Source organism: Grampus griseus (assembly GCF_964374135.1).
Source record: "Grampus griseus genome assembly, chromosome: 9".
NCBI lineage: Eukaryota > Metazoa > Chordata > Mammalia > Artiodactyla > Delphinidae > Grampus > Grampus griseus.
In genome coordinates, this window is record NC_139003.1 from 23,980,344 (window position 1) to 24,004,429 (window position 24,086).

General features: G+C 42.7%; 1 protein-coding gene across 1 annotated transcript in view; it reads right to left on the reverse strand.

Annotated features, from left to right (window-relative positions):
- Nucleotides 1-24,086, reverse strand: part of SND1 (staphylococcal nuclease and tudor domain containing 1) — a 419,293-nt gene that overhangs the window by 253,009 nt on the left and 142,198 nt on the right. Inside the window, exon 11 of the mRNA XM_082661749.1 lies at nt 8,746-8,835. Within this exon, the coding sequence (XP_082517875.1) occupies nt 8,746-8,835 (90 nt within the window). The remainder of the gene's footprint in view (nt 1-8,745; nt 8,836-24,086) is intronic.

Sequence of the window (24,086 nt, forward strand, 5' to 3'; positions counted from 1 at the left end):
ACCATGTGCCTTTTCTAAACTATTAGTTCCATGAGAACAGGTGTTCGTAAGGCTCAATCCCCAATGTCTTGAACAAGGTGTGGTATGGAGTAGTTGCTCAAGAAATAGTTCCTGAATAATAAAAATGAGTTGACTTCCCCAGGCTGCCACTTCCGGCCTTCTCCTAGGGACTGCCTCCAAAAGGATAAACCTACTCAACCTTTGTCTTCAGAAGAGGACCACCTGCTCATCAGCCCAGCCCAATCACTTTTTGCAGTCAGAAGAGGTGGGAAGGCAAAGTTGCAGCAAAGTTTTCTCGTCCAAAATGACCAGATTAAAGACAAAACCTGAGATTCCTGTAGTTACAGAAGAACACTCATGCACAGCTCCCCATAGCACACACCCTGAGCAGGCGACATGTTACACACGGTGCTTATTATTCCTAATGTCCTATTCATCAGCCTTAAATGGGATGAGCATGGTTCATCAAAAGCTCCTGCCAGGAATGATTTCTCCCAGGCTGAGCCATATTTCAAAACACTAATGATCGAAGTCCAAGTGATGGAGGCCCCGTGACTGTGGCAGCCCTCTTAAGTGGACATCAGCACTCATCCTTCAAGGAAGGGAAACAGGACAGAAGCCCGAGGGTGAGCCTACCGACAACACTAGAAATGTGCTCTCAAGTATTAATTACTCTATACCAATTATCAGCTGGTCTGAAGATGGGACGGCATTAAAGCCCAGGAGGAGTAACGACGGAAAGAATAAACACAAATACCGAAAGACAAGACAGTCTTGTACAAAACTGAAAAACGAGAACTCCAGCCAAGAGTCAACTGGCAAGATAGACAAAGAAGCTAACCTGGGCTTCCCTGGTGGTGCAGTGGTTAAGAATCCGCCTGCCAATGCAGGGGACACGGGTTTGAGCCCTGGTTCGGGAAGATCCCACGTGCCGTGGAGCAGCTAAGCCCGTGCGCCACAACTACTGAGCCTGAGCTCTAGAGCCTGCGAGCCACAACTGCGAGCCACAACTACGAGCCCATGTGCCGCAACTACTGAAGCCTATACGCCCAGAAACCATGCTCCACAACAAAAGAAGCCACCTCAAGAAGAGGCCCGCGCACCGCAACGAAGAGTAGCCCCCGCTCGCTGCAACTAGAGAAAGACTGCATGCAGCAACAAAGACCCAATGCAGCCATAAATAAATTAATTAATTAATTAAAAAAATTTTTTTAAAAAAAGGAAGCTAACCTACATTTCCGCTGCTTTACTTTCCTAGGGTTGCTGTAACCCAAGCACCACAAACTGGTTGGCTTACAACAGAAATTTACTCTAATGACTTCGGAAGCCTCAAGTCTGACTTCAAGATGTACACAGGGCCGATGCACCCTCTGAAGGCTCTAGGGAAGAATCCTTCCTCGCCTCTTCCTAGCTACTGGTGGCTCTTGGCCATCTCCTTGGCGTTCCATGCCGCAGCTGCGTCACTTCAATCTCCATCTCCACTGTCACGTGTCCTTCCTTCTCTGTCTGTGTCCTACCCTCTTCTAAGGAAGGCACAGGTCTTTGGGTTCAGACCCCACCCTAATCCAGTAGGATTTCATTTTAACCCATTACATCTGTGAAGACCCTATTTCCAGATAAGGTCACCTTCTGAGGGTCTAAAAGGACATGAATTCTGAGGGGACACTATTCATCCCGCTACACCCATCATTATGAAAACACCAGGAAAGACCATCCAAGCCAGCAATCCTCATGGGGTAGAATTGCAGCTTTTTAGGAATACCTGAAAATTTGCCAGAGAAAAGATAACTGGTAAGTGAAAGTAAAATGGCAGTTCCACATATCAACAAAAGAACTCGATTCAGTAAGAACCAAAAGTTTCGCTCAGATTTTAAACGCCTGAAAACAAGGAGCACATAGCCTTTGCGCTCACAACCGCATGGCCTTAATTATGAAGCTGCAGCCCTAAGACACCACTTCAGTCACCCAGCTGTAAAGAATTGGAGGGGACTTCCCTGGCAGTCCAGTGGTTAAGACCTTGCCTTCCAATGCAGGGGGTGCAGGTTCGATCCCTGGTCGGGGAGCTAAGATCCCACATGCCTCCTGGCCAAAAAACCAAAACATACAAAAAAGAAGCAATATTGTAACAAATTCAATAAAGACTTTATAAATGGTCCACATCAAGAAAGTCTTAAAAAAATAAAGAATTGGAGGAATTTCCACCTTAGAACCAAGAGACAATTGTGCATACTACCTTCTTGTACACCCACACGTTGTTCATGCCCTTGGGAAAGAAACACTCAAGCAACCGGAAATATGAGCCTCACTTTCTGGACACAGCAAAAACAGAGGCCACAGAAAGAAAACCTTAAGAGCCTGTGCCTAAAAATTGGACTCACTACTTCTGAATGATGTCTTATTTTGCAAAAACACCAAACCCTTTTTCTTACTAGCAAAGTTATATGTGCTAACCCTATATAGACCCTTGTAAGATGAAACTACCGAATAAAAAAATATTGTGAGAAAAGATAGCAGGAGCTGGGTTTCCTTCCCAACTGAGCACATCTGGACAGTCTCACTTTACTTTCGTCCACACTGTAAGATATTCTATACACTATCATTGAGCCTAAGCTCAGAAGAATCTATTTGCTGTAAACCAGGAGGTATAGGAAGTTGGAAGATTTGCAATTCAGCACATTTTATAGGGTTTTTGGCACATAAGGGTTATTTTTAAAGCAGGAAAAAAAGCCTGCTCTCTCCCTACCCCCAAACACAGCTGAGCTGATTCAGCACAAATCTCCCCCTAAAATAAAATCCCAATTTGCAGAGAACAGGCATGGAAAGTTCCAGCCCCAAGGACGGCATTTCAGAATCCTCGTTGAAAAGATCAGGAGTGGGTGGCTTCACCACCCACTGACCAAAGACAAGCTGACCAAAAATCAGTTATAAATGTAAGGGCTTCACCAGAGCCTACGAGCGACTTGGGAGTCCAGGGAAGAGAAGTCTTTAAACAACGTGATGCCCAGTAGTAACCAAAGACAGGAGATCCTGAGGGTTCTGGTAGCTAATAAATCATTTCCCATGGGTGAGCATACAGAAGACATTTCCAGGAATGCAGTTTAAAGTTCCAGTTTCTTCATTTAACTAAGAGGTCCTTTCTGAAGAAGGCATTACAATATACACCATACAAATACCACATTTCGCCAAAGAGCTATATGCTCAGCTCAGCACCCTGATGGTCCCTAAAGCACAGAGGTACTCTGCATAATCTGCAGATAAAAAAACCAAAAACCCATCAAGAAGAGCTCTTAAGTGGCAGCAGGGCGAGCGCTACCTTGCTGAGAACAAGCCTCCAGAAACAGGCCATGCTACTGTCATTTCTGCTAATTACCTTCACCAGACAAGGGAGTTGATGAGTCAAGCCAAAGGGTCGAGGGCATCTACAATGACCCTTGTCTCCAGTGCACACTGACACACTCCTGGCCCGTCTAAGTGGGAGAAGTCTTACTTGGAAAAGGCATGGTCAGAAAATACAAGCCATTCAAAATATCACTCGATTTGGTGAATACCTTCAAGCCATTTATTCAAAAAATTTACAGCCACATTGATGGTAACAGCTGGCACTGAGAAAGCAAGGACAAGCAACCTCCCATAAACCTGTCGATTTAAATCACAATGCATTCACAACCTTAGGGCCTGTTTTGATCATTAATGTAAAGGACTTTTCCATAGCGTGAGTGTATCACGTTAATATGAAGTGGAAAATGTGGAGATGACAAAGGAAATGTTTACAAAAACCAAACTAAAATACATTAGAGGTAATTAAGAACAAGAATCCCCAGACTGCCAGCTTTGTACTTAACACAGCGTATTAAGTAACACATGGCAAAAGTATTTTTAAGCAACAGGATAGCCGTGTGATATAGCCCGTGAGAAGAGTGAAAGAATCCTCCTCAGAAAAGCTCCATGACCTTGAAGAGCTCTCACCGGCTGAGTGGAGCACAGCTTCGGCTTCGGAAGGCTACACCGGGTATCTTCAGGGACCAGTCCTCAACCTGTGCTCCTCAACCTGGGCGCGGCCCTGGCCCAAGATAAAAAAGTGACCTGTCCTTCCCCTTCTCCCAGAAGCCTCACCTCTGCCGAGAGATTGAAGAGAAAGGACCATCAAGCTCCACGCTTGCTTAGCACAGGTACCTATGACCTCACATTGTCTGCGTAACTGAAGAACATGTAATCTGACACTGGTTTCTCTGAAGAACAATCTGATGAAACATCACTTCACCGGGACATCTCAAAGACTAATGAGATAATGTCTAGAGGGCTGAAGGCAATCAGAGGGCTGATCCACGGTGCTCTTACTACCTGCAGCTATCTGTAGACGAGGACGATGTGGCTGAAGAGGATCAACTTCTCACAGCAGGTAGAGTACATGTTATACACAAGAACTGGCATATCCCAAAAAGCACCGTGACCCTGGCTATCTACCCATGATTCAGTACATACAACAGGAAAGTGGGCCTTTCCAGATGCCTTTAAATTCAAAATCATGATTAAAAGCATAGACATCTGGGGTAAGATACCTAATTCCTATGAGTTTCAGTTTCTATGCCTATGAAAATAGAAACGATACATACATCTTTCAGGGTGGAGGTGAAAATTAAGTAAAGTGAAAACAAAATTCAGTATTTTTCCATCAAGAAACAACTCAATAAATGACAGCTCTACTCTTTAGAATGAGCATTATATGAAGTGCCTTAAAAAACAGAAGTCTTTAGGTCATGCTACATATTGGAATAGCATGAAAATCACACATAGGCAGCCACCACCAAAGAACAAATGAGCCCTATCTTCCACAGCTGATTTAGACAATCAGAATATTTTATCCCATAGAAACAAGGCTGTTAACAGTGGTTGGGTTGCCGGCCCGGTTCATAAAGGCACATTAACCTAGAATAGAGACAGTATCATTTACATACAATACCAACCATTCTAGACAGACCAGGTTTACCATGAGTTCAGTTTTGAACCTGCTGGAACTGTAAATCCGGTACACATGGAAATCATTTCCACCCACCCCAAAGAGCCCCACGTCCCCAAAGGTACAACCCTCAAGTAAAACAGGTTTCCAAAAAAGAACAATCTAAAACAATATGAGTTAGAAATAATTCCCTAATTCATAGCCCAATAACTTCCCAAATGTCTGCATTTATCAAGAAAATTACCCAATTTTTAGTGCCTAAAGAGTCAACCTAGTTTACGGAACAAATTTTAATGGCATAAAAATCAAACAAAGTCAGCCGTTGATTTACAAATGAGCCTCATCCCCCAAATTTACTTTTATCAACAGAAACAGTGACAAAACCTTTAGGGAACAGACAAATTGGGGGATAGAGTTTCTGGAGATAGATGCTCGTCCAGGCTCTCCTATCTATTGCCAGGGCTGAAGCTTCATCGCTTCTTGCAATTTCATCTCATCGACCATTTTTGACCCTTCAATTGACCAAACAAGTTACAACAACTTTGAACACAATGGTTCCCATGGTGATAGAAATTTTGCAATCAAGGGACAGGAGTTACAGTGATTCATATGTCATTTATAAATGCTGTATTAAACAGATTAAAAAATATTTAGAGATTTTATGAAATAGCTGGAGAAAATTCCCAGTGAAGATCCCAGCTATTATTACCTTATTCCACTGAGAGCAAAATGACTTAGGCACACAAACTCTTGCTTTCCTTGGGCTGACCGTCTCTAAACATTAAGAAAAAAAATGTACACAGAGAAAGAAACTGCTCCTGCTATCAGAAGAGGACCTTAGCTCTGGTTCTCTTAGGAGGGCATCTCACCATTTTATACTCACTAAGGATGCCATTCTGGAAAATGAAGGGACATGTCGAAGTTACCAAGGATTCCATGCGTCCACTACACTGGGACCATGAAGAAACCCAGAAGAAATTAGCAAGACAGTTCTCTCCTCCATGCATATTCCTTAGTCATATTTTAGTGAAAGCACAGATGGAAGATGGTAAACAAGGGATGGGGAGGGCATTCTACCAGGCAGTATAGCAATTCAGACAGCTTCTGAAACACTTCCAGGATACGCACATAACCCACCTCTCCCTTAAACCAGATAACACACACACACACACACACACACACAAATATACACTCCAATACAAGCAGATACACATTTTGTGGAAGCTGGAACCAGGTGACACCCAAATCTGCACAAGGGGTTGATGGCAGTCAAATTAGTTGCGCACTGATTCACATATCTTGACCTCAGACCTGAGAAAGTCAGGCAATGCTAGATTCTAAACGAAAGCAGTATTATTAAACAAAACCAAACCACATAATGCAACAGGCACCTGGAAAAACATGAATGACTAGTATTATCCTGGATTCTCATCCATGAGAGAGGAAAGGCAAATAATATTCCCAGTTCACAAATGCTAAAACCAAGGCTCAGAGAGGTGCCTGGTTACTTTAAGGCATTTAGCCAGAATTAAATCTCGGGAGTGAACCGAAGTGAATTTCCATAACTGAAATGGAGGCCACTGGATCTAACAAAGCACCTCACCACTTCACCTTCAATCCCAATGCTCTACAGTCTAGAAGCCCCTCCAAACTTCTTATTATAGACTCTCTGGGATGGTCAAATAATAGTCTGGGCAGAGAAGATGATTTTTACCTCCATTATCTTGTTTAAGCTGTGACAGGCTGTACTAATCAGCTTTCGTGCACAGGCACACACAGGCACACATGCTCTCTCTCGGTGCCTCTTAATCACCATGTGCTGCACTGAACAGCTGCAGAGGTCTGAAGGGAATTGGCAGAAATGTGTGATGATGTGCTAGCCACCCCCCTGAGGCAGCCACTGCCCTGTCTGCTCCCAGACTCCAAAGCACATGGGTGTTCTCTGTCACAACTGATGGGCCCAGAAGACAGGCAAGTGGTTTCAGGTGGTGAGTCAGGAAAAGCAGTTTGCATCAGGAATGTTCCAGCCCAGCAGAGCTTAGCTGCATCCTTCTCCCTAGGCAGGGATACAGTATTCATCGTTTACACAGTGTCACCGTGGGGGACAAAACTTGGGCTCAGCACAAATAGAATCCAATCAACTCTGATGCAGAGGAAACAGTAAATGAGTTTTCTCGCACCAAGAAGGAGCCTAATTGCTTAAGAATTGCCGCCATATCTGACACTGGAGGTCAGTTCTTTTATCCTGAGACAGAGGACTTACAAAGGCCCAGCAGGCACATAGTGTTTGAAAGCAGAGGCCTGGGCTAACTTTCTAGAACCACTCAGCAGCTGCTACCCTGAGCTGTGATCTCTGCTCCTAGGGACGAAGCACAATCAGGGAAGGGCAATATTCAAACAAACCAGGTGGAAGCCAGAATACACACCACACAACTGGCTGTGCACGAAGCAAACATGCGCTGCCACTCCTTTCAGTGTGGTTTTGGATGGATCTCAATAGAAATGAACACGTGCAGGGGGAATTCCTTGCTTGTCTCTATGCCATTGTTTATGAGTCAGTAAATTAGTGATATGGTATCAACTTGGTGAAACAGACGTCAGACATTCAATCAGATAACAAGAGATCTAGAAATTGAAAGAGGCTGAAAGCCATCATTTGCACTACACTTCATGAATGAATACAGCATTCTGTCAATGTTTTATACAATGACAAACGAGCCTATTTTCTCAAGGAATCTGAGGAGATAAATACTTGTTTTAGGGAATCCAGTTTGGTTTCTCTACCTCAAAATCAGCAATTTCATCTTTTGCCCAGCTTCAAAATCTCTTGCAATAATTTATCATTCTAGTAACTACAGTACTTTGACAAACCTCTCACAACTCCAATCGTTTAGAAACCTGCATGTAGGTAAAGAATGCTAATATGGCTTCACATGTCAAGGTCAGACTTAGAACCAAATGGCCTTACCTTTCTGAACCTATAATAAAAGTTGGCCCAAAACATAACATTTCCTGGAAGAATCCCCACCAACGGAAAGTAAGGAGAACACAAATCAGTCTCTCTCTGAACAGATTTCCCTCAATTACCACAGGAATTATTCTATTCATTTCCTCTGTTTACCCAGGACACAAAGAAATGTCCGGGATATGCAGGTTGGGGAGGTCAGGGAAAATCAGTGGAAGATCAGAGGCTCATTATCAGCTTCCCAGAACAAGTTCTGCAGCAGGTCATAGAACATTCTGCTCTAAGAACACAAGGAAATGCCCTCTGAGGGCCTCTGAGCCGCTGCACTACACCAGAAAGTCTCCCAACGAACCACCAGGAAACCACACCCTCTTTCATAAAAGGCAGGCTCCTATTCCAAAAGCCCTCTTCTCCTCAGAAACAGGGGAGTCAGAAAAAAAGCAGCCACTTTCTTTCATTAGCAAATCCCACAGCCCCGACTTTTAATTCAAGTGGCTGGAGAGAAGCAGAGAGCTACTCTGCTTTAATGGAAGTGGATGGAGCTCAGGGCAATATGCCATTACTGAGACTGGAATTGAGCCTGGACCCTGGAAAGAACATGCCGTGAGAGCCCTGGAAATCACACTGTGGTCAGGGCCCCAATTTTAAACTTCTCCCAAGGGATGCCACTTCCTGAGACAGAGGCACGCCTCTCTTCATATCAAAGTAATACTACTTAACTTGGTGGAGGAGAGTCATTTGCTGCTCTCTGGGATTTCATCACAAGAGCCCAGATTAAAACAACCCCTAACCACTTGCAAATTATGTTTCTGCCATCACTTACCTTTTTCCCAATAAGCTTCTTTCGCAGAAATTCCCGGGCTTCAAACATATAGGGAATGTCATAGAGGGGACGCAGTTTCTTGTTCTTATCCTTAAAGCAAAATAAAATACCACATCAGGAATGGGAAAACAAAGCAAAAACTGACACATGAACACAGCCAAGAGTGCGAGATAATGACAACACACCTGAAATATGCTCTAGCTCCCAGTATCACAAATATTGAATAATTGCTAGATATACAGTAAACGATTAACAAAGTATTTGGTTAAATGCTTTACAGGGAACAAGACCATCTTTTTCCAAATGACAGGCTCAAAAATAAGCAATGGAATGTTTACACAACTGGAAACAACCTAAATGTTCATCAACAGGGAAAGAGCTATATAAACTGCAGTACAGAAGCAGCTTACTGAGTATTAGCGTCCTTCTAATATTTACAGATATACTATAAATCTCATTCTATTACTCTGTAAGCCTTTATTAAGCACCTACCAACTATTAGCCTCAGACAAAGCACTATGTAAATGTATGTTATACTCTTGGATGTAAAATCCTTGTAACCTAACAATAACAGAAGAAATCCTGCAGATATGAAGTAACACAAAGCAGTTCTGAATAAGTGCTAAATTATGTGATATAGACTAGGGACTAAGTGCTATTAGAATTCATGGAACTAGAAAGAAGTAATCAGGAGATGTTTCATTGACAAGGTGGGACTTAACATGAGTTTGCAGGATAGGAAAAAACTAGAAAGAAAATTAGAGTTGGGGGGAAAAAAAGACAAGCAAAAGGAGGGAGGCAGGAATAAACAGTATTTCAGCACACAAATACACAGCCAATTCCTTCATTATTTCTTGGGGCCCAGACTTCCCCCAAAAGAGGGGCTCTGAGCAGTATAACTGAGATGATGAGAGAGGGTCTGGATGAAGGCAACAGAACTGGGAATTGACAGGAACTTAAGAGCTAGGAGAATCTCTTTAAAAAATAAATTAATAGGTGACTGACAAGGGAGTGGATAGAGGGGATAAAAGCAAAGGAACCCGAGAAGTTTGCAGTCAGGGGGAGGACAGCGTATGGAGGACTAGAGCTTGTGTACAAGAAATTGGGAGATGTTGGCTAAATTGTTTGGTATGATTAATGTCTCTCCCGCTAGCTCCTAAGTTGCATGAGAACAGAGACCCTGTCCTTTTCTGTTGTCCTTTGTGATCCCAGACCCAAGTATACAGTACTCCCTCATAGTATAAACTCAAATACTTGGATGTACTACCACAAAAGAAAAATGCAGAATAATATACAAGAGCAAGTATGCTAGAAGGACAGGACTGCATGAACAGATATTTGAGGGGGGGGGATCAGGAAAAAAGGAGAAAATTAAGCCATAACCCCTAACCTAGATGCACACCATTGCTTCCCCATCCTGTATGATTAGCCCACCTGGCCTCAACTTTGCTTTGCCATCTTTTACACACCTGACACAAGATCTCTATATAATTCATTCTATACTTAAAGTATTCAAATTATGTTTTCTTAAATAGCCAACTACTCTCAAATAAAGAACATTTATCATTTTAATACCCCCATATTTAAAGTAATACTAATGACAATTCTGAGGTCAAGGGCATCGAAATAGAGGTTTCCTCCTAGACCCAAAGCAAGCCTTGGTGTCCAAAACACATCATTTAAACATTTCAATTCACTGATATCACCAAGAATGTGTGTAATTATTTGAGTTCAAGCTTCACATTCACCATCCACCTGTCTTCTAATTTCTCTGGCTTAAAAAAAAAAATAAAGGCAGCAGCACCATTCTCATGCTCTTCAAAGAACTTAAGGCACCTTTAGAACTGAAGGTGAATCTTTATCCTTTCTCAGAGTTGATGCGTGGGAATCTCCACACCCTGAACAGGAGCAACTGGGATTTCCAAACTCTGATCAAAGTCATGGGGAACCATGATCACTGCCTAATAAGTGAAGTACGGCCCGAAACATGAAAATCTTTAAAGAAATAACAAAGTTTTCCTTAACAAGGAAAATGGGACAAATAAGAGCTGCCTGGCTAGAGGGAGTGCTGGCCAACATAAGGGCAGATGTATAGGATTATGGATATTTTATAAGCATCCAGGCAGCCAGATGAAAATAGTGGGTCACTACTGAGGAGCCCTACAATAGTTATAATGACACTAATGATAGTGTAAGAATGCCTGCTAGACAGAAGATGCTAGGTGCCAGTAATGAACAGGATTTTTAATAAAGACAAATATCAATGGTTACCAGAATCAGCCATCAGGAATAAGGAAGTCCCAATGTATTCATATTCCCCTAGCAATACAGGGCAATCTATTCACAGAGAGGAGCTGTGTGATTCACTAAGTGAACAATGTTTTTTTAAATGAATTGAACAAAATACTTGACATTTCCCTTACACAGCCTTATGATGTGCCACAGAACCTGATATCAGAACCTTACCCTATTTATTCTGAAACACCACAGAGGTTTAAGGCAATGTCACTTGTTTGGAACTCCAAAACAAGGAATGGTAAGAAGTAGTTTCAATAGGCATTCAGATGAAGATCATGGGATGAGATACAGCTAAATGTGTGAACACGGCAGTGTGAACAAGAAAGATGCTCGACAGGACTGGGCCAAGCCAAGATACTCTCAAAAGAAGGAAAGAAAATAAATAGTATACCAAACATTCCGACAGAAAAACAGGGTGACTTGAGTCTGATTATATGTCTCTCATGAAGCTCGGAAAGAACTAATAGCACGAGCAGAAAACAAGATACCACAAGTGAAAACAGAGTCATTTTGTTACTCTAACCCTGAAGATCTAGTAGCTATTGACATGTGCAAACACCTTACAAGAGAGATATTAGAAGTCCCTAAGAAACTACAAAATAAAAGCAATTCCTGCAAATTACCAGGTACATAAAAGCCTTTGAAATCTCTAAGAGGCAATTGAGGTATGGAATGTATTCTGAGAAAACAAGACTTTAGCTGAATCTTGCCTGCTAAAAAGGACTACCTAGTTTAGATTCTAATCTACATGGAAATACTTTAAAACTAAAAATAGAAAAGAATGCTTGATTTATCTGGTGGGCGGATAATACACAAACCAATATGTGCTGCAATCACTGTTCATCCTGAGAAGTGACATTGTATGTAGGCCCTGCAATGACTCACTTTAGAGATAACTTCAATCATCTTTACCTCTCCTTGGTTTGGGAAGGAGGCCCAATCTCAGCATCTAAAAGGCATGCCTGGCTTTTTATTTATTTTTTTTTTTGAACAGGAGCTTATCATGCCAAAATGAGGTCTCTGTTTAATGCTCATCTGGAGGGAATGGAAGGGACTCCTAATCAAGGTCTTATTCTCAACTCCGTTTCAGGCTAAATTTAATCTAGCCCATCTAGCAGCCAAAAAACTGTAGCCAAAAAATTTACTGGACCCTAGGATCCTGCAGGATTTATTAAAACAAGGCTGAATAAACACAAACTATGAAAACATTGATGAATGTGGCTTCACTAAAATTTTAAACAGTTCTTTACTGAAAAAGCATCATGAACAAACTGACAGGCCAAAGCACAGACTCAGTAGCTGATAAGTGAAACAAGATAAAGACAAGGCAGAACAGGATAAGAGAGAACTGGAGTACTGAGCCACAGCTGTAAACTTCTCAGTGAGGCCTACCCTGATCACATTATATTTCAGCAAAGACTCAAAGGAGGTATGGGATGTAGTCATCTAGAGACAAGCAGAGAGGACAGCCAATGCAAAAGCCTTGAGTTAGGAGATGACTGACTGGTGGGTTCAAGGAACAGCAGAGACATCACTGTGGCTACAGCTGAGTTCCAGAGGGGAGAACAACAGACAAAGTCACACATCTGACTTAACATCTGAAGGAATTACTTTGGTCAATGTGCTGAGAACAGACACCACAGCAAGGAAGAGAGAGAACAAAGGGAGACTAATTAGGAGATTATGGCATTAATCTGGGTGGGAAATGATGTTAGATTACATCAAGGAAGAGCAGTGAAGGGGTAAGAAGTGGTCAGAATCTGGGAATATTCTGAAAGTAGATAGATGAAATGTGAGATGAGAAAACAGGGAGAAATCAAGCATGACTCCAAGGTTTTTTTTATCTGAGCAAATGGAATAATAGGTGGGGTCATCACCTGAGATGAGGAAGACCACAGGTAGAGGCAGGTGGGTGAGATCAGGAGTTTGGTTACGGGCCTGCTGAACTCTCAAGTGGAGGTTTTGAGTAGGCAGTGTGGAGTTTGGAAGAAAGCTCTGAGCTGGTAATTTACATTTGGGAGTGGTGGGCATATAGGTGGTATTTAAACCTACGAGATTGAAAAGGACAGAGGACTGAGGCATTATGACATTGAAAGGTAAGGAATAAGAGACGGAATGTATAAAAGGAGACTGAGAAGGAGCAATCAGTGATCTCAGCAGGAGGAAACAACCAATGTTATGTCCTGGAAGCCAAGGAAAGAAAGTGAATTGAGGAGGGAAAGACCAACTGTGTCCAATACACAAGGCAAGGTGAATGAGCTGAGGACTAAGATCCGCTTGTTGGATCAAGCTAAGTGAGGGTCGGCCGTAACTTGGCAACATTAATTTTGGTGGAGCAGTAGGGGCAAGAGCCTGACTGGAACTAGGAACAGGAAGAGGAGAAGTGGAGAAAGTGAGTACATACGATACTTCAGAAAGTTCTGCTACAAAATACCAAGAGATTATGTGGCAGCTGGCAGAGGAAGCAAGGTGAAGAGAAGGGGCTTTGGTTTTTGGTTTCAGAGGGGTGAAATAACAGGCAAAGGTCCTGTGGAAAGCAAATAAGTGATAATGCAGACGGAAGAGGACAGAACTGTTAATGCATAGGTAAGGAGGGGGTGGCTTTCCATAGGAGCTCCAATAATTCACCTTTAGGTGTGTGGATGCAGGTACTGTTAGGTGGGTACACGTGGTAGTGAGTTGCTGGAAGTTCTCTCGTTACTTTGATTTACTCAGTAAAGGAAGGAAGAACAAATCAGTAAGAGAAACTATCTAAGAGAAAAATTGGCCAAGAGGTACGAACAGGCATTTCACAAAAGAACTGCAGCTGGACATTAAGTGTATAAAAAAAGGTATCACTTCATTAATAATCAGGGCAATGTAAGCTGAGATACTATAGGACATCCAATATATTGTCAAATTTTAAAAATGAGGATGAGGGGAAATAGGTGTGCTGTAACCACCGATGGGAATATAAAATGGTTCAAACACTGTGGCACATTCACATGGTGCTACTCGGCATCATCTGGTTAAGGCTGAAGATATGCATCACTATACCTAGGCAATTCTACTTACAGGAGGGTATATACCCCAGAGAGGTCTCACTCATGCAAGACAAGGACCACAATGCTCATGGTAACGATGTAAAATTTACGGTCGGCTCTGTACAGTCATAGAGCAGAACAGAGAGCAGTGAGTCTGAGAGCAATGCAATAAATGAACAAATCTGAAAAACAACACTGAGCAGGAAAACAAGCTGTAGAATGATAATGATTTAAACACAGACTAAAAAAAGACACAAGCAACACTATTCCTAGAGCTATGTAAATAGCCAAAGTATAAAAATACCTAGAAACGAAAGTCAATGGTTAGTTAACTGATGCAGGATGGGCAAAGAAAGAAACAGAATGGGAAAGAAATGGGGTCAAGGATGAGTCCACAGGGACTTTCAACTTCATCTGCAAGCTTGCCTCTTTAAAAGAGGATCTGAAGCAAATGTGGTACAATAAGAAATGTTTGTTCTGTACCATTCTATAACGTTGGGGTTTTTTAAATCAAAAAAATGTTTAGGGATAGGAAACCCCCAAACCTTGTTTGGCCAACCTTTCCCTTGGCTCACAATGTCTCATACTTTTATTTCTCTCAGAGGCAAAATAACCTGCCATTCTTTTCCTCACAAGAAATGCATGAAATTCCTTTTTCCTTCCCTCAAAATGATTTTCTTTCATAGATGTATCTTTCCATGAAGCAGAAGGGAATAATTTAACTACCAACACGCTCTCAAATAACCAGGGTCAAAAACAAGTTTGATTTTTTTTTTTTAAAGGAGGCTTGAAATATATTAAAAGTAGCCAAGCAGACTTATACTCTACAGAGATCTTAAAACAGACTGCTGAATTAAAATAAGAACAGACACAATCAGATTTAAATGGATAAAATTTCAAACAGTAAATGGACCAGTCCCAGTTGCCCTGCCACACAAGCTATGTTAATAAACAAAGGCTTCAATTTCCATCTGAATTATAGACTTAAAATAGGAACATTACCACATGCCCTGGGCATATTTACAATCAAGGACCGTTCAAGTCCCTTGGCAGCCAGGAGACACAATCCACGGGGATATCCACTATTTATTATCCTTAACATACACAATAGCACATTTTTATAAAAGGCAGATCTAACTAGATAGAAATCTATAGTCAGCAGCTGGGGAAAGGTTCAAAATCGTAACCACCTTGGCCAAATGGAAGATATCTTGCACCACTATACCTATAGGACCACACACAGAAGATTCATATACCCAAACACTCCCCAGGAGTTGTTTCAAAGAAAATGACACTTTCCCTTTATTTCCCAATTAGCTCTTATTTCTTCCTCCTAAAAACCTCTCTCTTAAAGGTAAATAGGGTCTATTAAAGAGACAAGGTCTGGGAAAGTCCCAAATTCACAACAATGAAATATACTTCAGACATATCTCCAAGGAGGCAAAGGAGAACGGTATATAAAAACAAATCAAATTGAAAAAATATTTTTTTAAACCTGAGATGTGATTATAAAAATTCACAAGTGTGGGCTTCCCTGGTGGCGCAGTGGTTGAGGGTCCGCCTGCCGATGCAGGGGACACGGGTTCAGGCCCCGGTCCGGGAGGATCCCACATGCCACGGAGCGGCTGGGCCCGTGAGCCATGGCTGCTGAGCCTGCGCTCCACAACGGGAGAGGCCGCAACAGTGAGAGGCCCGCGTACCGTAAAAAAGAAAAGAAAAGAAAAGAATTCACAAGTGTGAGAATGGAAGAGGGCTGGACTTTGAACCCCGTGCTTATGCAAGATACTTGGCCCCTGAAGTGCCTTGCTGCTTTTATAGAACCCTTAGTTTACTACACTTCTCTCATACTCTGCGGACCCACTGTTTCTACAACCGCCCACTCTTCATCAGACCTAGGGAAACACTCGGGTCTGCTTCTTAGAGTGTTCAATCCATTATGAAATGGATTATGATCCCCAATTACAGCAAGGAAAGTGAGGCTTACAGTTAAGTAACGTGCCTCACTTCTTGTTAACAAGCAGAGCAGGGATTCTGATCCCAGCTATCCCAGGGGCTGAAGCGGGGCGGGGGGGGGGGGGGGTGCCGGGCGGTTGGGTGCCCGCGGCGGGTGGCAGACACTACCCCCTCCTGGCTTCCTAGTGCCAAAAGGCAGTCATCTCCTGTCAGTAGTCGTCAGGTTTAGTGTGGGAGCTTGTAAACATGCAGACTTTCGGGCCACATCAGGTATTCTGATTCTGCAGGTCTGGGGTCATGTCCCCAATTCTGTATTTTTAATAAGTAGCGAGAAGGACTGTGGGCCACACTTTGAGAAACGCTGTGGAGCGCCTTTTGAGCACTTTGGACCCACTTAAACCAACGGAAATAGAAGAAAAGGGACTCCAAAGGTTTAAAGAGTCACAAAGCAACACAGAGGAGCTTGATAAACATCAAAGTGGCTAAATAAGTAGGCAAGTAAGTAAATACCTGGGGAACTCTCTTTCTGCACATGTAGCTGGAGGTAACTTGAAATACTCCTTAAAAGTCTTTACAGCTAAACAATTGGGAACATTCTAGTAACGGTGGGAAAACAAGATTACCAAATATTTCTCTACCTGCCCATGCCAGGGAACAGCAGGACAGGCACACCCTCCCCTCACCCCCCCACCCCCAGACACCAGTGGTCTAGACCTACACTAGCCACAGTGACAGCAGAGGAAGTGGCAAGCCCTAGAAATTACCAATCTTCTGGCAACTTGCCAGGAGGAGCCGGGTTCTGCAGTATCCAAAGAGGGAAAGAAGGAAAGCAGATTTCGGCAGCCTCACGTCCTTGAAGGGACTCGTCTGTCATCTACAGTGTATAGTGCAGGATTACGTTCCAAAGGAACTCGCTCTTCCCCAAATCAAAGTACCTTTTCAAGACCATCATGCAAGTGGGAAAGTATCTGTCTCTGGAGATTGTTCTCCTACTCAATTACATCAGCCAACTAAGAGCACTTGCAGAAGTTCTTGCTATTTACTGCTCAGATGCAGTGAGGACGGGCGAGGAAGGGGACAGCAGGAGGAGGCCAAACATTAGGTCTTTTCACCCCCCCAAGACCCTGGGTCAAGACTTTAAAGAATACTTTTAAGGCTCTAAGGGCTCCAAAACCATTATCCAAGGCACCACATGGGGTGCCTGCACTTAGCTACAAATTCTTCTGCAGGCATAGGGTCTGCCCCTCACAGATCTCAAGGCAAAAGAAGGTGAAGGCTCCCAAGTAAGAAGCGATGCAACCAGCAGCAAATGGGCTCCAAGCCCAAGAAGAAAAGGGAAAGTGAGAAAGCCCTCAGGGCCCCACCTCATCTTCTTTTCCCAGCGCGGGGACAAAAACTCTCCCCGACCCAGTGCTCTGAAAATAAAGATCCGCTCCAAGGGTGAGTGAAGCCTGTGCCACCTTTCCTGGAGGAATGGTGAGGATGCGGCCGGTAAAGAGTGGGATAATGAGACAAAAAGGGCATCGAATCCTTGAAGAGAACAAAGCTCAAGTTCAGCACTCCTGAAGTTAGACAAAAAGAGCCGTCCTGGACATGAAATCAAACATTCCTCAAGCATTTGATGGCAACAAATGATCAAGAGTAAGTGGGCAGCTTGCTGTCATCCAGAGAACAGAGGCCTAGGTTCTCGACAATGATTCTGGCACCAGCAGCTCCTGCCTGCCAGCTTGCCTCAGTTTCCTTCCAAGAATCAGCAAGTTAAGAATTACCTGCCATTATATTAATACATAACTTCGCAGTGAAAACCCATGCAAAAAAATGACTTGAAAATCCTGTAAAAATCAGGAAGGGACTAAATATATTAGTGCAAAATCAGGCAACTCTTAAGTTTACATTCCAGGACTATTTCAGGTAATATGAACCCCATGGGGAAAAAACAGATCTACATGTGTTACTAAGAAACAAAGCTACTTAGCTAAGTTTTACAACATCTAATATGGATGTTAACGAGAGCTAAAATATCAAGAGACAGAAGAGATAAACCGAAGTTACAGCACTAATCACTTTCTGCCTCAAGTTACTATCATTTAATTACTTCTTGTAGGTCTTACCTTTCCTACCAGACCACAGGAGGGAGTATTTGTGAGAGGAAAAAAGAGCTTAATAATAACTGTGAAGTGCCTAGTACAGTGCCATGTTCACAGAAAATGCCAACACGCAGAGAGAATAAAACGGGGAATGCAAAAAGCCCTAGCTAAAAGATTTTTTTTTTTTAACTCAAACTGCACTTCTGATTAGGGGAATAAGTGGAACTGGTCAGTATATAAAAAGAACTTTCAAAGAGATGGAGGAGGCAACATCACTGTGGATCCATATCACATTAGTAATGAATGTCTCATACAGCACCAGGTGAATGTGAACTATTTCTAATATCTCTACCTTATGGCAACTTTCACCAGACATGATTCTATACTACACAAAGGTAAGTATATTCCTGAATAATGATTAAAAAGATTCTAGACTAGATATCTCACTGTACAACCATAAAATCTAGGCTCTTTGTAAGCAGTGATGCAAAAGCAGTACTCCTGGCAGTTTCAATGTGTTATGTTAGAGAAAAAACCCAATTTTACAATATCTAAATAATTAGTGTTTTCTTTTGACCTGGCCAAAACTTTAAGGCAATCCTCTTCTCGCTACAAATTTGACGTAATGAATTCAATTACTTGTGACCTTTGAAGTAACACACTCGCAAATCTATTAGCTAATAGTTATCCTTACCGAACATATATAATAATTCAAGTAAAGCTGAACTGATACTGTTAAAAAAAAAATCAAGTTTGAGAGTTCAACACTAAATAAAATGATAGTAAGCTACAATATAAAAAGGGATCCATTAATTCCATTAATGTGGACTCCAAAGTACCAGCATCCCACCTCCCTAAAAAATTCACGAATTTGAGATGATACTAAGCCTAAATTGCCGGGGTAGTATTTTTTGTGGTCAAGATGGAAGAAAAGGATAGTGAAAGATTGTGCAGCCCTTCCTTTGTCCTCAAAAGGCTGGTCTGTGACAATACTAAGAGGTGTGAAGTTTTGCTGAATGACGCACCCTTCACATGCTGCTCAAATGAGCAAACGAAGCTGAGAAGAAATAAAAATAGTGTCTCTCTATTAAGGCCTCTTTCTACAGAGCTAATAGTTCTGAAGATTCGTGCAAACGCGAATTAATGTTAACATGGGAAACACCTTCATTGGGAAGAACACAAAAAAATCTACAAATAAGAAACCAGAATTTAAAAGCAGAAGGGAAAATGGGGGTCTTCAAGGACGAGAGCAGGCCTGGGGGTCTGCAGGGTCATGGGAAGTCACAGGGACCGGCATATCTCAACTGGCTCTGCCCCTCTGCAACTTCTTTCCTTTTCACTGGAAGCTCATAATTAACCAGTTGGCCCCAAATCTTGTTTTCTAGTAATGGAGAAATCGTCTCCCACATTTCTCACCCTTCATCCCCAGGCTAAAAATGGAGATCCAGTGCCCTCAGAAGAGACAACTCCGTTACTTAAAGTACAGGCTGCAAGCCAGATGAAATCCATCCAGCACGGTGACGTGCCACCGGCCCTCCCACAGTTCTAGAAGAGGAGGAAGGCTCCGGAGGAAAAGAAAACAAACCTCTTGCAATAGGAAGGTAATTTTCTCTGTAACAGACAGCAGGCTCGGGTGAGCCCATTCAGAAAAGAATACCATTTTGTTAGAGAAATGCTTCTTTGTGAATGCCTTCCCTTCTCCACCGTATTAAAAAATAATAATTATTATTAAAAGTTTCTTCCTGGAACAACACAGAAGGGAAAATGATGCTGGGTGTGACACCATTATTTAGCTGGTGCCAGTGGAACCTCCAATTGAGCCAGATTTCCAGTCAAATTTGAGCAATAAATCGTGGTGCATTTCAGAAGCACAGGACTGAATTATGTAAGCGCACAGCTTAGGCCTCCCTTTAGACACTGAGATCCTGCCTTGCCAGCTACAACACTCCAAGGTCTAAATCAGGCTGCCAGGTCTACTGCCACATATTTTATCTACAAAATTTAAAGTGCTCTCAGCCTGTGTTTAAATACTCAGCAAAACGGGGCCTGTACTTTCTTAGGACAGATATCATTCTAACCCTACAAAGATGACTCTTGTACTGTACAGTCTGTCATCAATCAGAAAAATATAGCATCTATCGCCAACTACCACCATGAAGAAGTATGGGCAAATGAAATTACCAGAATTGTGAACAGCACAGACATTCAGAGGCAGCACCCAGGTGGCAAGGCAACGTCATTATACATAGATGGCGTGGCTTGGCTGACGGCAGAAACGGACCTTGACAAGGCTGAATCCAGGCCCGGTGGAGGCTGCTCCCGGGAAAGAGACTAGCCCTCCACCCACATGAAAGAAACATACTCAGGAATGTGTTTTGTGACAGTTGTTGGCACCTAGTGAACAAGCAGACAAGTGACCAGATCTCCAGAACAGTCAGGTAAAGTTCAGAGGCAGGAGGCGTGAGCAGGGGGCATCTCGCCCTGCACCAGTGGGTGGTACCCACAGCTCTTCATCTCTGTGAGGAAGGACAGGGTACCTGAGACCAGGGCCTCGGTCTGTGGCAAGGCAGTTTTAGCTCCTGCTTTACGTAATGTCACTTTAATTGTGCCTGTTTAACAATGTTTTCAGGTCAATCACGTCACCATCCCGTTTTGATAACCACACACTTTCCTCGCCTATAGCTGGCCTTCCGACCTAACCCCCTTAAAACAAAAGGCTGTCCCTCTACCTTAAATTTCTATGCTTCATATTATTTCTAATCCCCACAGCAACCAATAAAGCTGGAACTATTAGCTCTTCTCAACTGAGAAGTTCGGTGTCCAGAGAAAAAACATGCCCAACATAACATCATGCCAGAGCAAAAGACCCCAAAAGAGCCCAGGCTAGTATTTCTCTACCACCTGCCTCCCAACCACTGAGGTAGCAGGAACTGCCATCACGCACAGGCTTTTCACTCCCATCCGGTTCCACAGGCACCTCCCACACAGACCTGAAAGGGTCAGTTCACTTCAGCACGGAATGCAGGCCTACCCAAGGCCACCAGCTCCTGAGAAGCTCAAGGAGATTAACTAAGTTGGACACACTATTTGTGCCAGTTATGAAGCTACTGTCACTCAGTTTTAAACCTAGCCTTTTTAAAATTCCACTTTGTGGTGCCGGGGTGGGAAAACTGCCAACCACATTTCTGCTTTGCCAGCTGGTTCCCTGCTAGGCTCTGCCAATAGGGGATGTTAAAGGGAGAATGGACAGGAAGAAAAAGGGACAAACTCTTTCCTATTCCAGTCAGCTTCTCCACAGCAATTCTTCTTCTTCTCAGCAATGGCAGCTTGTTCCAGTAGCGCCAATGGATTCCAGCTTGCAGTTTTCCCAACACGCCCAGAAACAGTCTCAACACACCTCCCTCAGAGTCACCAGAACCAATCAACTGGCAGCCCCTCCTGGGAGGCCTGGGGCCCAGCTCCAGGGAGTTACTCTTCCCCCCTTCATCGGCTCAACAGAGATCTGAGGCCCACTCGGCCCATCCCCCAAATGCTGAAGTTTTCATATCTCAATCTCTTATTGAAAGAGATTACCCAGAGGTTGTAGCTGTGTCGTGTGGTTAAAACCTCCATTTGACCCTGACCTCAGGGTTCTCTTTTTACCTTTTTAGTATTTCCATACCTGATTAATAATTCCTTATGTAAAGTCGTCTCTGTTAAAACAAGTGCTGTGGTTTCTTGACCTGCCACTGTGGCCAAAAGCACTTCTCTATGTAACTAGACAAAATTTGTAACCATTAGAGAGGAACACTCCAACTTTCTTGATAATCAACTGTCTCCTGAGAGAATACTGCCTCTTACCTATTCCAGATACCTCTATACCTGGCCAATCCCAATATAGCAGGATTACCTACAATGTAAAACGTGCACCAAAAAAAAAAAAAAAAAACAAGAAAAATGGTTGGAGTGCACATGAAGAGCTTCCACAGTTAAAATAGTTGATGAAGAGTAATGCGTGAGTATTTAATGGCTGGTAGCACAAGCATCACACTAGAGTAAAGGGAAGACTTCCAAGCCAGGAGCTGTCGAATCCACAGAGTCTACAAGATTAAGAATTTAAGCAGTAAGAGAACAATGTACCCTAATTTTTTTTCCAATATTTTGCTAGACTCTCATGAGTAGTGAATCATTTTGTGATTTTAAAGACCAACCATAACAGGTGTATATTCGTGGTTTAAGTTGGGATCACAGTAAAGACAGAAAATTAAAACCTTACCTGTGTCCATACTGTGGACACAGTTACCATACTGTGTGAAGAAGCACATACACACAAGGTGAGGGTTAGTGGGGATGGCCAAACTCACAAGAACACCAATGAAATGTCATTTTTCTACTATAGCCAGATGGAAAAATGAGATAAATAACACCAGATTTGCTATTACATAGTTTATCATGCAATGTTGCTAGATGAATTCTAGAAACTTCTCTTAAGCCAACTGTGAAAAAAAGTGGAGCTAAATGGTTACCAGAGACTGAGGGGAAGGGGAAAAGGAATTGATTAATGGGTACAGGGCTTCAGTTCTGCAAGATGAAGTAGTTTTGGAGATTTGTCTCACAATAATGGGAATATCTTAAACACTTCTGAATCATACAATTAAATGGTTAAGAATGTAAATTTTATGTTATGTGTTTTTTAACCACAAGGAAGAAAAAAGTGGAACTCATTCAAGGTAATATTCTGATTTAATTTGGGAGAAGCCATGGCATGTTAACAAATTCAAAACCAAAATGAACATGAGAATTTTCTGATATGAATCCTAACCTTTTGTTGGCTACAAAAAGATATTAATTATGGAGATAATCAAACATGCTAGCCCACTTCTGATCCCAACCACTATATTCTAAATTGTTTCCTTCCCAAACAAGCCCCATAACCAAATCTTCTACTCCCCTTTTTACGTTATTCCAGTGCCTGGATGTGACTGCAATCTCAATGCTAAACACTTTGCTTACTAAAATGCCAAACGTGGGCTTCCCTGGTGGCGCAGTGGTGAAGAATCCGCCTGCCAATGCAGGGGACACGGGTTCGAGCCCTGGTCCGGGAAGATCCCACATGCCATGGAGCAACTAAACCCATGTGCCATAACTACTCACCCTGCGCTCTGGAGCCCGTAAGCCACAACTACTGAGCCCAAGTGCCACAACTACTGATGCCTGCGTGTCTAGAGCCCATGCTCCACAAGAGAAGCCACCGCAGTGAGAAGCCTGCACACCACAACGAAGAGTAGCCCCTGCTCACCGCAACTAGAGAAAGCCCTGCACGCAGCAACGAAGACCCAACTCAGCCAAAAGTAAATAAATAAATTTATTTTTAAAAAATAAATCTATTTAAAATAATAAATAAATAAAATGCCAAGCGTTCTGCAAGGCCATACTCAAATGCCACCCACCATCCTCAGGAAACCTTCTGAGCTCTCTAATCAAATATCCCGTCTTCTCTCTTGGTTCATCTGGCCCAAGTCAGTATACATGTGTCTTATAACTCATAGGTGATTTGAAACTATTTAAGCTTAAAAACAGCATCTGACTCATATTTTTAATCCCACTGTACTCATTTGATCCTCAACAGAATTCAACAGTCAGCAAATGTAATATTTTTGTTACGGATGAAGGAAAAGAGGCTCAGTGTAATTTAGACTAAAGTTCACAACAGCAGAAAATGGCAGGGGCAAAAATTGAACTCTAATTTAACCAACTCCGAAATCCATGGCCACTGGATTCTATTACAAGGCATCTAAGGACCCTATGATGCCTTTCCAGCTTAAAGCAAGAGAGAAGTCATTTTCTTCTTCCCAGTAATAAGCTCTTTGTACTACAGGCGTAGAGTTCACATGCAAAAAGAAAAGGGAAACCAGTTTCATCCTGAGCACTCCCTACAAAGCCCCCTGCCCCCAATGGAGATGTGCACAAGGTGACCTCCTCACCCGGCACCCCAGCTCTG